General features: G+C 46.6%; 1 protein-coding gene across 3 annotated transcripts in view; it reads left to right on the top strand.

The window, feature by feature from the left end:
* LOC8027016 overlaps positions 1-12,710 on the top strand; it is a 56,273-nt gene that overhangs the window by 26,963 nt on the left and 16,600 nt on the right. For all 3 annotated transcript variants that reach the window (XM_042288804.1, XM_040208649.3, XM_040208650.3), the window contains one exon: positions 166-459. In XM_042288804.1, coding sequence (XP_042144738.1) covers positions 166-459 — 294 coding nt within the window. The remainder of the gene's footprint in view (positions 1-165; positions 460-12,710) is intronic.

Below are 12,710 nucleotides of genomic sequence, written 5' to 3'. Positions count from 1 at the left end.
GCATAGGAACCATTTTTTTTTTTCACAAATGGCAGAATGAAATTAGAACAAAGGCATTCCTGTCCCTTCCCTGTTATTCATCCTGTCCAGTTGCTGATTACAGACTTAATTCGTTGTCATTTCTCGTCGGCCTCTCGCTTTCTCTTTACGACCTGCGTTCCCAAGAATATGATGAGGACTACATGCCGAGGAAGACCCAGTCCGGTGCATCCAAGTTGCGGCGCAGCCTGTGGGGACGTCCGAGGGTGCACTGGCGGACCGCCGCCGCTCGGAACAGCGCCCTGCAGCAGCGCAGCAGCGACACCTGCGACGCCCCGCCCTACAAGCTGGAGCAGGGCAACTGGACACCCAAGTGCACAGACAAGACCAAGGACTGGAGCATCTGGGTGTCCGTGAACAGCCGGGAGAGTAAAATGGCACACCCGATCCCGATGGTGCTTCTCAGGAGGGTGGACGAAGGTGAGGGCCCTTTTTCACTCCTATCTGAAGACCCATTCACGCACTTGCATTCTTGCGATCTCCTACGGCGAAAGAAAACTGGCGTGCTGGCGCCATCTACGAGATGTCCCTTGAACTGCATTAAGGGGGGACATTACCTAAGAATGTCAACTTTTGAACCACTTGCTCAATGGGCGTGATATTTGCAGGTGGTGTTTGTAGCTATATAGAAGGAGGGCATGCAAAGTTTCAGCCGTGTGAACCAATTTTGAGGTACTATAACCCCCTAACATGGAATCTGCTGAATGATTCTATCGTTGAGAAATGGTGTTGATAACCAGGGTTGGGCAAAGCGATAGTATTTCAGAAATACATTTCATATCTGTATTTCTGTATCGGGATACATTTTTTTCACCAGTATCTGTATTCCTGTATCGTAATACATTTTGAATGTCCCTTTGTATCGCGGTACAATGAGGGTGAAATGTATTTCGTTACATTTCTCGAGAAATACTCCTCTCCCCCCCCCCCCTCCCCCTCAAAAAAAAAATCCGAATGCATTTTTTTTTTTTTTTTTGGAGGGCACTAGGGTCAAGGAGATGCTGGGGCATTGTTGACCAAGATTCCTTCCAATTCTCCATACTATTTTTCTATGCGTCCGCTTTTTTCTTCTGAGAAGTGCTGCGTAGTCGGGGACTCTAACCAGTTGGCGTGCCAGGAGTGGAGTGAGAGTGTCTTGTGCCTCAGGTCCTTAGGTAGGGGTTTCTTGACTCATTGTTTGCTGGCATCCAATGCCCGCTGCTAACCGTCTCTCTTGAATTAACATACACCGTACACCCAGCTGGCAAAGCTGATTCACAGTCCATTGCAGCACGAGCCTGGTGGTGGTTGACTTGAAATAGTAGGATGACTCACGCAGTGAAGTTCAACACACATTCGAATGTGTCTGCAGCTGCGCCCGTAATGTCGCACGGCTCAAGGGTACGTCATCAGCCGACGTGAACGTGACCCGCTGCTCTGGTGATCCGAAACCCAGGAAGTAGGCCAGACGTGGCCTCGCTGTGTCCACCCAGACTTCATACACCTGCAACTCGTCTCGAACGCGCTGTTTCTCGGAAAGCTCGCACCTGTACGGGGCAATATCAGGTCGCAATCCACGATGTCTCTGTTTGGATTATGCAAGGCGAAACTTGAAGACTGCAATTCATGCGTTGGTGGCGGAGCGTCGGCAGGAAAAACCTTCACAACAGGGCTGCCACCATATCGTTTTTTTCAACCGTAACAAAAGATAGGACATGTGTTCCAGGATGTTCAGGTGGTCCACTATTCTCGAAAATTCCAAATGGTCACTGCCTTCACGATCTTCAACGAGGTAACCTACAATGAAAGTATGTATTGTCGTTTCATACAGCTGCGTGGTAAAGTTTTATGTTCAAGGCCACACCTACAGATAAATAATCCCTGTTCATTCCACCGTGACGTCATGTGATCATTCTTTATAGGGGCGTTTTTATTGGACAGGGGCGAGGTGACGTTTGGATGGGATTTAGAATGACATAGGATTTATTTAGAGGTCAAAGTTTTTTCGCATCCCTCGTCAGACAGACAGGATGTCAGGGAAGGGACCGTAGTCGGTCCTTGATGGAACGTTTTTTTGAGCCTATTGAGACTGACTTGTTGTCGTCCGAAATCACTACCTTCAAGGCAAAGTGCCAAGCCTACGGGAAAGTAATTTCGGGATCAAAAACTTCCATTTCCAACTTCAAGCTTCATCTCATTTGGCATCTGAAACAAATTTTAAAAAATGTACTACAGTATCAGTATTTCTGTATTTGTACTTCTGCCCTTCTTAAAATGTATTCCTGTATTAGTATTTCCAAATGTTTTTTTCCTCTATTTAAAATGTATTTCCGATACGTATCGCAATACACTTTTATAGATATATTTCAGTATCAGTATTTTAGCCACTATTTTAATGTATCCCAGTATTTGTATTTCCAAATACATTTTTGAGTATTTCTGCCCAACCCTGTTGATAACCACATATTTTTCTAGTGGAATGCATACTGGAATACCTGTTGCCTTCCAGACTTCCAGATAGTTGAGCACAACGTGTAGATCCAGGGTCTTTTAATTATGTGGCTTTCCACCATTTTAAGGCACACTTCAGTATTCCAGCATGCTTTGGGGGAGGGGGGGGGGGGCTATAAAAAGAAATTTAAGAAAATATGCATTTTCCAGAAAAAAAATGTCTGCATATTTTTATATTTTGCAAATTACAGTTTTTTTTTAGTTTTGCAAATTACAGTTTTTCATAATAAAGAAACATGAAAATGCAAAATCTAAGTTAAAAGTAACTGACTTTATAAAATTTCGGCATATAAGCCACAAATATTAAATCTCTCAATAGCTTCATACTGAAACAACAGTTTTATTAAAGGGATACTGAACCAAAGAATTTAGTGCCCATAATAAGTGGCGCACGTTCTTTCCACCAGCCAGCAGCCGCGGTGTGCGCGAGCACACGCAACAAAAATGACGTCACAGACCTCCATTCGCGGTTGAGATGACAGTAAAATGCATGGGCTTCGGACTAAAGGAGAATAAAGACAGGCTTTTCATCTCTACAAGTGAAAGCTACGTGCTTGTTAGACCAATTCATCGCTTACTTTTACACCAGGCACCACTGTGCAGATGAAAAACTTGTCTTTATTCTCCTTTGGTCCGAAGCCCATACATTTCACTGTCATCTCAACCACGAATGGAGGTCTGTGACGTCATTTTTGTTGCGTGTGCTCGCGCACACCGGCGGCTGCTAGCTCGTGGAAAGAACGTGCGCCACTTATTATGGACACTAAATTCCTTGGTTCAGTATCCTTTTAAGGTGAGATTTATGCCATGAAGTGGATTGGAAAAAAACACATTCAAAGTGCTCGAACCTCTACCTTTTCTTTAGTATTGGTGGATTGAAAATAATTTATAAAAAATGACCGCATCTTCACGTGGTGAATGATGTTGATTGGGGCAAAGCTCTGGTGGTGGTGATGAAACTGATTTTATTGTTCATAGGTAATGCTGATGGTACTGATTTTTTTTTTATTGCTCATAGGTAGTGTTGAGTTCCAGGTTGCATTTCGACTTCATTATTACTGCTTTATGGTTGGTGAAATGCAGAGCCAGTGGTTCTTCTAGCGGATCAACTTAGATCCGCTAGAAGCCGTGGGAACGCATCTCCACCGCTTAAGTCAACGGTCCATATCAGAAAGAGAATGTGTGGTATGGAACGTGATTATTTACGCATTTGAGCATTTGACCGCAGCACCCTCTCGTCTATAAACGTTGAGCCAATGCATGCAAAGTTTAACGCGATTATATACGCTTTTGACCGCAGCGCCCTCTCCTGCATAGATGTTGAGCGGCTACATGCAGCGTTTTATCCATGACAGAAACCCCAGCTCTTGAGTTACTACCACATCTCAGAGCCCCCTACTCGTTCCGCAGTCGTGGCCGAGTGGTTAAGGCGATGGACTAGAAATCCATTGGGGTCTCTCCGCACAGGTTCGAATCCTGTCCACTGCGCAGACATTTTTTCTTCTTATGGGAGCACGGACGCCGGCCGGCTGGACAAGGCTAGACCCTAAGAAGCTTCGCCCCTAAAAATAACTATGCGCTGTAAACAAATGAAACTTTCTGGGAATACTCTCTACATGTTGGCAGATGTAAATAGGGCATTTTTCAAAATGAACTTTTTTTTTATGAGATTTTGTTTTTCTGGGTCGTGTCTCCTTTAACTAGAGCGAAGGTCTTGCAATATTTGAGAGATCAAATGTACAGTGCCCCTCAAACTTAACGCCGCCACTCGGTTACACCCCGGTTACGCAAATATTGATCTATTCCATGCTACCCAAAGATAAATTGGTCGCTGCAGCTGCTCGAATACCTTCCCCTGGTTGGGTTCTCATCGGGGACGCGAATGTTCACCAAGTAGTTTGACCACTAGGTTCAGGAATAGCTCAACAAGTGAATAAACCGGACAATCTAGTGGCGGCGTTAAGTTTGAGGGGCACTGTACATTAGAGCACAGCACGGGCCTACTTTGTGAAGCCCGGCCCGGCCCAATGGGATTCCCACCTGATCAGGCCCGGTCCGGACCGGACTGGACCCAGCCCAGTGAGATCCCAGGGCGGGCCTCATCTCTTTGATTCAAATCTTCCCTGGGAAAGTGTTGGTGCATTTGATTCATTTACCCTAATTTGCACGAAACACTCCGTTATATCGCAGTCATGTGATGAACCTTCGAAAGCTTACACAAATATAAAAGACAGCTTATCTTTGGTAGCCAGAGGGCATTTTCTTTTTTTTTTTTCTTCAAGAGCTAAAAAGAAAAAGGAAAGAAAATTGTACCGTCCCCTGTGACCGGACTGCCGTCGTTTTATTGCCTGTTGGCAGCTGTCCCACTATGCTGATGAAATCCCTAGGATTCTTCTCCGTATCTTCTTGGGGGCTTTGTTAGTCCAAGACAGCTTTCTTTATTTCTAAGATCTTTTTAATGGCATTGTAATGAGTTTCACCTCGGCTTTCTCCTTTCTTTCAAATCTAAACGATCAATGCGTTGGCATTTTCTTAACATTTCAGGAAGTGCAGTGATGTGATTGCTGTGCAATTTGTGCCAAACTGTACCAAAGTGCTTACCCTGCTACATTACATCCTGCTACATTTTGACAAAATGTGATGAATTTGCGCCAACGTTGTGCCTAAACGTAATTTCACTTTATTAATACTGAAAATGTAACAGCTGAAGACTAGCTGGGCAGAGGGATCGTTATGGTAGGTTTGTCCGAATTTTCAGAACTTTCAAAGTAACCTACTACTCGATTTGATTTCCGTATCAACTATGAACCGTATTTGCGTGGCATGCAATATTCTCTGGTCGTGGTCTGTTCTGGTGGGTTTGTGGGTTCGGTAGCTTTATTGAGTGCGCTTCCCACCGTGCACTGGTGCACTGCAGTGAAGCGAAAACCACAATTGTGATTTTTTGTCATGCCTCACCGCGGCACAGCCTCATACTATGGGGAAAGCACTTCTCCAAAACAAAGCGTCGAGTATATTAAGAAGGAACTTCGTAAGTGCTGATGTAACAACTCTACATTGCACTACAATTTTGAATGAAACTGTGATTTGTATAGTATATGATAGACTGCAGTATTCTGATTTCTTTTTTGTTCAAATTCAAGATTTAGTAAGGATACTTGTGTATTGTGGGATGATATGTATGGACTTCTTTGTAAGCTTATTCTTTATGCCATCTCTCTGGTTTAGTTATTACCTTTTCATAGGTTCCATCTTTATGATGGAATCTATGAATGGAGTAAATTAAAACTCAATTAACTCGAGGAGTGACTGAAAACTTGAGAACTGCCTTGGTAAGTTTGACTGGATTGTTTGTAAGGCTTACTTACCATTCAAAATGCTGATCATTGTTATCAAAGTCCTACATATAAATTGTCATTGATGTTAATAATAAAATTACTAAAGCTTTGTTTTTTCTGAACTAAAAATTCCAGTTTTACTATAACCTTTAGGATTTCAATCAATCGTCAGCTTGGGTGCTCTATATTATTCTGTTCTAACATGATTTCTGTGGAATTTACTATTTTGTTTACCTTTGGCTCTGTAGCTAAAATAACTATTTGCAGCTGTTCATACTGTCCTTCATCATTCATCATAGTGTTGTCGTGCTTGGTACTTCTACACACAGCAGCTAGTTTTGTGTTTCAGGGAATCAAATCTGCTGTGCAATAGACCCTTTTTGAAATGATGCATAGACTATGTGGGGCGCCATTAGTTCGTCATGCACTGTGAGCACGAATTGGACACGAGTGCTTCGTCAGCATTTGGACTGTACTCGGATCAAACCGCATTCCACACGAGTGCTGCGTCACTGCTTGGGATGAACTCTGAACCAATCACGGGGTTCACACCAGAAGCAATGAGACCAAGTGATGGTGGCTGCGCATAATCTATGCATCATTTCACAGTTTCGGAAAGGTTCTATTGATGATAAGAAGAAGTTGCATATAAGTGGGCAGGCAAAGTAGGCAATGTCTCTTGATGGACAGGCCAACAGACTAATCGTAACATAGGATATTTGCAGTGGTGGGAATTAAAATGAAGTGTAAACTTCTGCTCCGAAAGGGCCATTTGCTGCTCTCAGATGGACTCCAAAAGGTGGTGCAAAAGGACTCGGACCGATCACGACACTGAAAGTGTGTTACATTATTGCCCGAGTAGGGTAGCACGATTGTTTCCGGCCGGCCGAGGCCCGGAAACAATCTGCACTACCCAGCCCGGGCCTGGCTCGGGGTGTGCGCGGGCTCGCGGGTTGGCCCGGCCTTTTGCAGAGCTCTAATGTACATGCTACCTTTGAAAAAAAAAAAGGTTGTTTATAACATTGTAAAAAGCTTTTCAAGCGAAAAAAGAAAGAATGGTGCATAAAAAAAGAAAAGATGGAATGTACAAAAATTGCCAGTGTTCCACGGCTACCCGATAGATGGCCCCAGCGTGTGCTCTCGTCTTAAGAGATCACAGGAGGGTGTAAGCCACTCGGTTGTAAGCAGTCGCAAGGGTGTAATCAGTCTTTGGCGGTCGTTGCCTTTGGTGCCTGGAACGCATGTCTGGCTAGTGCGCTTGGCATCCTCTACTGCCCATGCATCGAAAGTGGTCGCGGAGTGGCAGCAAACGAAGTCACAAAAGCCCGAGTTTCATGCCGTCAGATGTCGTGATCCCGGCGGTCGGTCGTAGAAGCTCCAGCGGAAAGCACGAGGGAATGCAAGAGTCGTCGTCGTCTAGGCGTCCCGACTCCCGGCTGCCGAAGCACTGCGAACTGTCATGCTGAAGAGCGTCCTGCTGCAGAGCGGGCGTCAGCCACATTTCTTCACTGCTGTGCCACGTCCGGATCGGGGCAGACGACTGCATGACACTTCTGTGACGTTGTCAGGCGGATATTGAGGGACCACTTTTGGGGCCCCGTAAACGTGCCAGTCGAAGGTGCATTCTAAGCACCATACTTTAAAGGGATTGTCCGGTCGAAACCGGAAGCACTTAAGTTCTTGCGCTCGTTACGTCGAGGGAGCTTTTATATAGACAAACGTCATTTTTATTTTGATATATGATCTCCCGTTATTAATTAAACCTTTCATGAGCCTATGTACGAAACTGTACCCCGAATTTCGCCAGTGTCAATGGCTGACATCCGTGGGTGCTGCGTGACGTCACAAAACGCAAAGGTTTGTCGGATGTTCAGGATAACAAGCGTTGGTCGATGGATGTCTTATATTTTGTTTCAAATTATATAGCCTCCTAGGCAGTACCCTACTGAAAAACGGTTCTTTTAATGCAGTTCCCAAGCACGTGCAAAAAAAAGTCGCGCCTTTTAGCAGGATATTACTCGCAGACAGCCATAAGCTTCGAGCAAACGTTTGACATTTCGCGCTAACACAACTGCGACCACTGACTGCGGCGGACGCCGATCGAACTAGGAGCGCTTGCAAAGCAAAGGATGCAGATTTCGCCTCTGAAGCGGCACCTAAGTACACGAAGCGGCATCTGGGTACACATTTCGGCGGATCCAATCGATCGGTGATGAGGCTGTGGATCATTCCCTCAGAGGCGATGTCCGTGGGCCAAAGGCGAACCGTTCAAGTGCATGTCGTCACTTGACTTGGACGAGCTTGGTGAATCATAGTCACGCTCCACTTTCACACTCGGCTCAAACGCATATCGGGCTGCACGCATGCTAAATACAACTTCTGGTATCATTTCGAAATGGCCTAGCTGTTGGTTACGGTTTCGCTGCATAATCAAGGCCTGTTCGATTCGGCCAGGAAGTTCTGAACTATAGTCGGTTACAAGTCAAGAAGGTAGTGGCAAATGCTCCTCAAAGGGAAAAAGGGAATCTTTGCATTTGGACGATAGATTTGCGGCATCAGGATGATTTTGCGTCGGGAGTCACTGGCGGCAGCGCGCGGTCGGTATGCCGGTCACCTCGAAGACGAAGGCCTGACGATTGCGTCTTGGCCAAGACAGTTATGGACCATAAGTTTGGCGTCAAGTTGAAGCGAGAATCGGCGAAAATGCTGATTCTCGGCGTTTTTCTCAGGCCCGTTAGTGGGCGTCCACAGATACCAGCAGACAAAGCGTGCAGTATTATGCTCAGCTACGGGGACATGCGAGTGCCAACGCACTAAATCGCAGATTTCTGCATTGTATCGGAGTCATCAATACGCATCCAAGAGCAACTGAAGGCGGGGACTATCAAGAGGGCAATACCTGTAAGTAAGAATATCAACACAAAGCATCAAAAAGAAACAATTTACGTGAGCCAATATTTGAACACTCACCACAGGTCGCTGACGGAAGAGTGAACCAGACAGGACTCCGCGGATAGGGGGAAAAATGAAAACATATCTATTTACAACCTAAGCTAATTTCCGAATCCCTGCAAAAGGTCCCAACACGTCCTGCCCCCCTCGTCTTCCTCTTCTCTCCAATGTCCCCTACCCCAGCCCGCACGAGCATCGCCAGTTCACCAACACACAGGGGCACACTTGCAAACGCAAACATGCAAAGAAAAGAAAACGAAACTCGGTCCTGTTCCTGCGTTCATCCATGGTGATGGCGGGGCCGATTCTCACACCTCCCGAATTAATATATTTTTTAGACCCGAAATGTTAAAAATAATATATAACTAAACTCAAACGCGTACGCCTATCAGTCACATATTGCTCAGAGTTTGTGACTCAACCCGCAAGAATTCAAACTATAAAAGAAATTTACACCAATATGCCAATCACATGCTAGTAAAGTGATTCTTACTGTGCCCGCCAAGGCTACAAAGCAGTGACAAATCTCGCACCGAGACTAGCGCAGCATCTAGCCTCCTAGCCTCGGTCTCTTTGCCGACAGGTTATTCAAGCCACCCAGATTTCGGCGGGGCTTGAATCGGATGGTGTATAGTTGGTTCCAGAATTTCTCCACGCAAGAGCGACGACAGTTTATACTCTGTCTTGATTTACGAATCAGGAATGGGCCTGGTAGGCAGTCGCTGTTGTCGACGTCTTCTGCACTTCCAGCTCTCTCATACGTGGCTGGCTGGCAGGTGGTCGAGTCTTCATCGGCGTCCCTAGCTATATTCTGGGACATCTCCATCTCGAAGACGGTGTCCTCGTCGCTGTTCCTGCTTTCCCTGACGTCTTCACCGGCCGGCTGTGACGTCAGCCACCCTAACAAGATGTCCGACTTCTCGTCGACACCCACTTCCTTGCCGTGGTCACTATCAGCTTGCCAGAATGTCTGCCGCCAAAGCAAAATATTCGGTTCTTTCTTGTCGTGGTCATCCTCCGTTCGCCGAAACGCCTGCCGCCCAGGCGATAAGTTTGGTCCTACGTCGTTGTCCACGTTCTCACCGTCGTCGTCCTCGGCTCGCCAAAACGCCTGCCGCCCAGGCGATAAATTCAGTCCTTCATTCTTGTCCACGTTCTCGCCGGCATCGTCCTCGGCTTGCCGGAACGCCCGCCTCCCAGGAGATACTCTCGGTTCTTTCCTGTAACCGACGCCCATGTTCTCAACGTGTGACGTTGACGTCCTTGGCTTGCCCGAACTTGTGCAACCAAGGTGAGATGTCGGGAATGGCCTCGACGTTGTCAAAGTTCACCCATGCGTCGTCCTCAGATTGCCGGGACGCCTGCTGCCCAGGCAAAGTGTACGGTCTTTCGTCGTCGAGGCTCACCTGCTCGTCGTGGTCATCCTCGGCTCGCTGGGACGCCCTCCAGGCACGCGAGTCGTTCAGCTCCTTTCTGTCGTCATTGTGCGCCTGCACAGACACGCAGCTGCGATTATTCTTTGACGACCGCCTCGTGTCATCTGCTTGTAACAGAATCTGAGCCATCTCGCGGACCAAGGGGCGCGGCCTCTTCTGACCTTGGTGGTCCAAGTTGCTTCCGTCGGTCTTGCCCGTATCGGTCGTCACCTTGTCGGGCTCACGGCTGGAGTCTTTCTCCACAGTGACATTCTCGGCGTCTACTCTTTTCTTGTGAAACAGAAGTTCTTCGTCCGGGGACATTTGCAAGAAAGGTGCCCCAATTTCCTGCATTTAGAACACTTCACCTGATCATTTTTAGGTATGATGCCCTGCCTTGGGTTCTCGTGTTTTTATTTTTCCCCCTATCCGCAGAGTCCTGTCTGGTTTACTCTTCCGTCAGCGACCATCAGCTGCCTCTGTCGTCGGGTCCCGGCGCAATCTCGAAGAAAGAGCATCTTTACTAATAATCAAGCGAATTCCTAGCCTCGGTTTTGATCTCAATTCCGCATCCGCCGCGGGTGCGTTATTATCATAGATGAGAGGAAATGCAACCTCCTTATATCGGCGTTATTGTTAAACATCGGAGATATTTGAGCAAGAGCTGCGAAAAATGGCACTGCGAGCTGAGACGGACGAGGAGTGTCGTCTGCTATCGCCGTCTGCTGTTGTCGTCTGCTTCTGCACGGACGCTGAACTGAGTCCGGAGCCGGTGCAAGATTTTGACGAACTGGGTCTGAACTCGTTCAGAACTAAGATGAATCGAACGCGCCAATGCAGCGGTCGTGCAACTTCCGGCTGAATCGAATGCACCAGCTCCTGCACTGCTGATCTAGTTCAGCCAGTTCAGGTGAATCGAACAGACCTAAATTGACTGATCTGATTTGGGTGAGGAGTGGGTGGACGTAGTTTAATATCGTTGGCACAGCATCACACCTCAACTTACAAGCCTTCTGTCCGCTTAGAGCTCAGCTCGTAGCTCTCTTCTGTGAGATGATTGCTGCATAAGCGGGATCTCGATCTTGACGGGAACCCAGTTCCTATGCATGACGTCGATCTACTTTGCTCGTCACTGCACGTCTCGCAGAAAAGTGTGGAATGTCATATCTTGGCTCGCATGTGCTGCCTGGTGGTTGTGGCACCCAACCGCGCAACAAAAATATCACCCAACCACGAAACAAGTCGAGCACAACAACAAAAACAAAGCACGCTGAGGCGTTCACTTGCAGGCAAACAACGAGACAAAAATGCTCGCTTTGTGTTTTGTGACGTCAGAGCTTCAATGTTGCCAACGAAAGCAGCGTTTACGCTAGAATGCGATTGGAGCAGTATAAATTGAATTACTCACGCAGAGGGGCATATAAAATTCAGATATTGGACGTACGATGCATCTCGAGGCAATACCAATGATATTCAATTATTTTCTCGAATACAAAATTTGACCGGACAATCCCTTTAAGGCAGTGGTTCTGAAGTGTGTATGTGTCAGGGTCCCCTTGGGGACCTTTCAAAGTGATGGGGGATCCGATGCCAGCGGGGAAGGAAAAGGGGGGGGGGGGCGTTATAAAATAAGACGGTTAATTGCTGCATGAAAAGGGGTGCCCCTTACTGTTATAGACAGAGGAAGTGAGAAGCATCAAGTGAATGAATGCATATGTGGTCACGGCTGTACTTTTATAACGGGAGGTGGCTCACGCCACCTAACCAAAGCCACAAAAATCTTTTTTTTTTTTCCTAGGAAAACGCGGGGGAGGAGGGAGGTTGAGGTTTGGGGCAAGGGCTTCGCGAACCCACGAAAAATGTTTTTTTAGGAAATACCTTTAGCAGCCTCACTATGGCAGCAGGCTCTCTTCATTGGGCTTTTTGGGCCTGTGTTGCATTGGGGTTGGTGTTGTTGGTTCTTGAGGCCACAGTGCTCCAGTTTCGCTTCCAATGCCAGAATTGGGTTGGTGACCCTTAGTCGTAGTGGCAGTTGCAGTTGCTGTGTTTAGGGGAAGTTGGTTGAAAAACTTTATTGAAGCAGTGACTGAGCTCAAAGCTGCTTTATAAAAGTGAAATATGATTATAATGCAATTAAATGCAAAGGGGCAAGTGAGCTGGACAAGAATGACGAACTGGTTCAATGATTACTGGTTGTATATATTTGATTTCAACCTGCTACTACTCTTAACCTCAACTTGTTTATATTAAGGCATTCTAAAACATAATTGGTATAGGTGTAGTTCTTGTAAAAACAAAACCACTTTTACCGTTAAAAGGTTCTCGGCTTGAGATTGCTGCGTGCTGGAACCCGTGGGCTTTTGATTGACCAATCTTGTTCTAAAAGTTTACTAACGCTTTTTAGTCCTCCTCACGGGAGAGTTTTTGATAGCACGAAGTGTGGTGTGCGACAAAATATCAGCAGGGGGTGTGGGAA

The sequence above is a fragment of the Ixodes scapularis genome, unplaced genomic scaffold (genome assembly GCF_016920785.2).
Source record: "Ixodes scapularis isolate PalLabHiFi unplaced genomic scaffold, ASM1692078v2 PGA_scaffold0__279_contigs__length_252992795, whole genome shotgun sequence".
NCBI classification, from domain to species: Eukaryota; Metazoa; Arthropoda; class Arachnida; order Ixodida; family Ixodidae; genus Ixodes; species Ixodes scapularis.
Note: the sequence above shows the minus strand (reverse complement) of the source record. Positions and strands in the feature narration are given on the sequence as shown.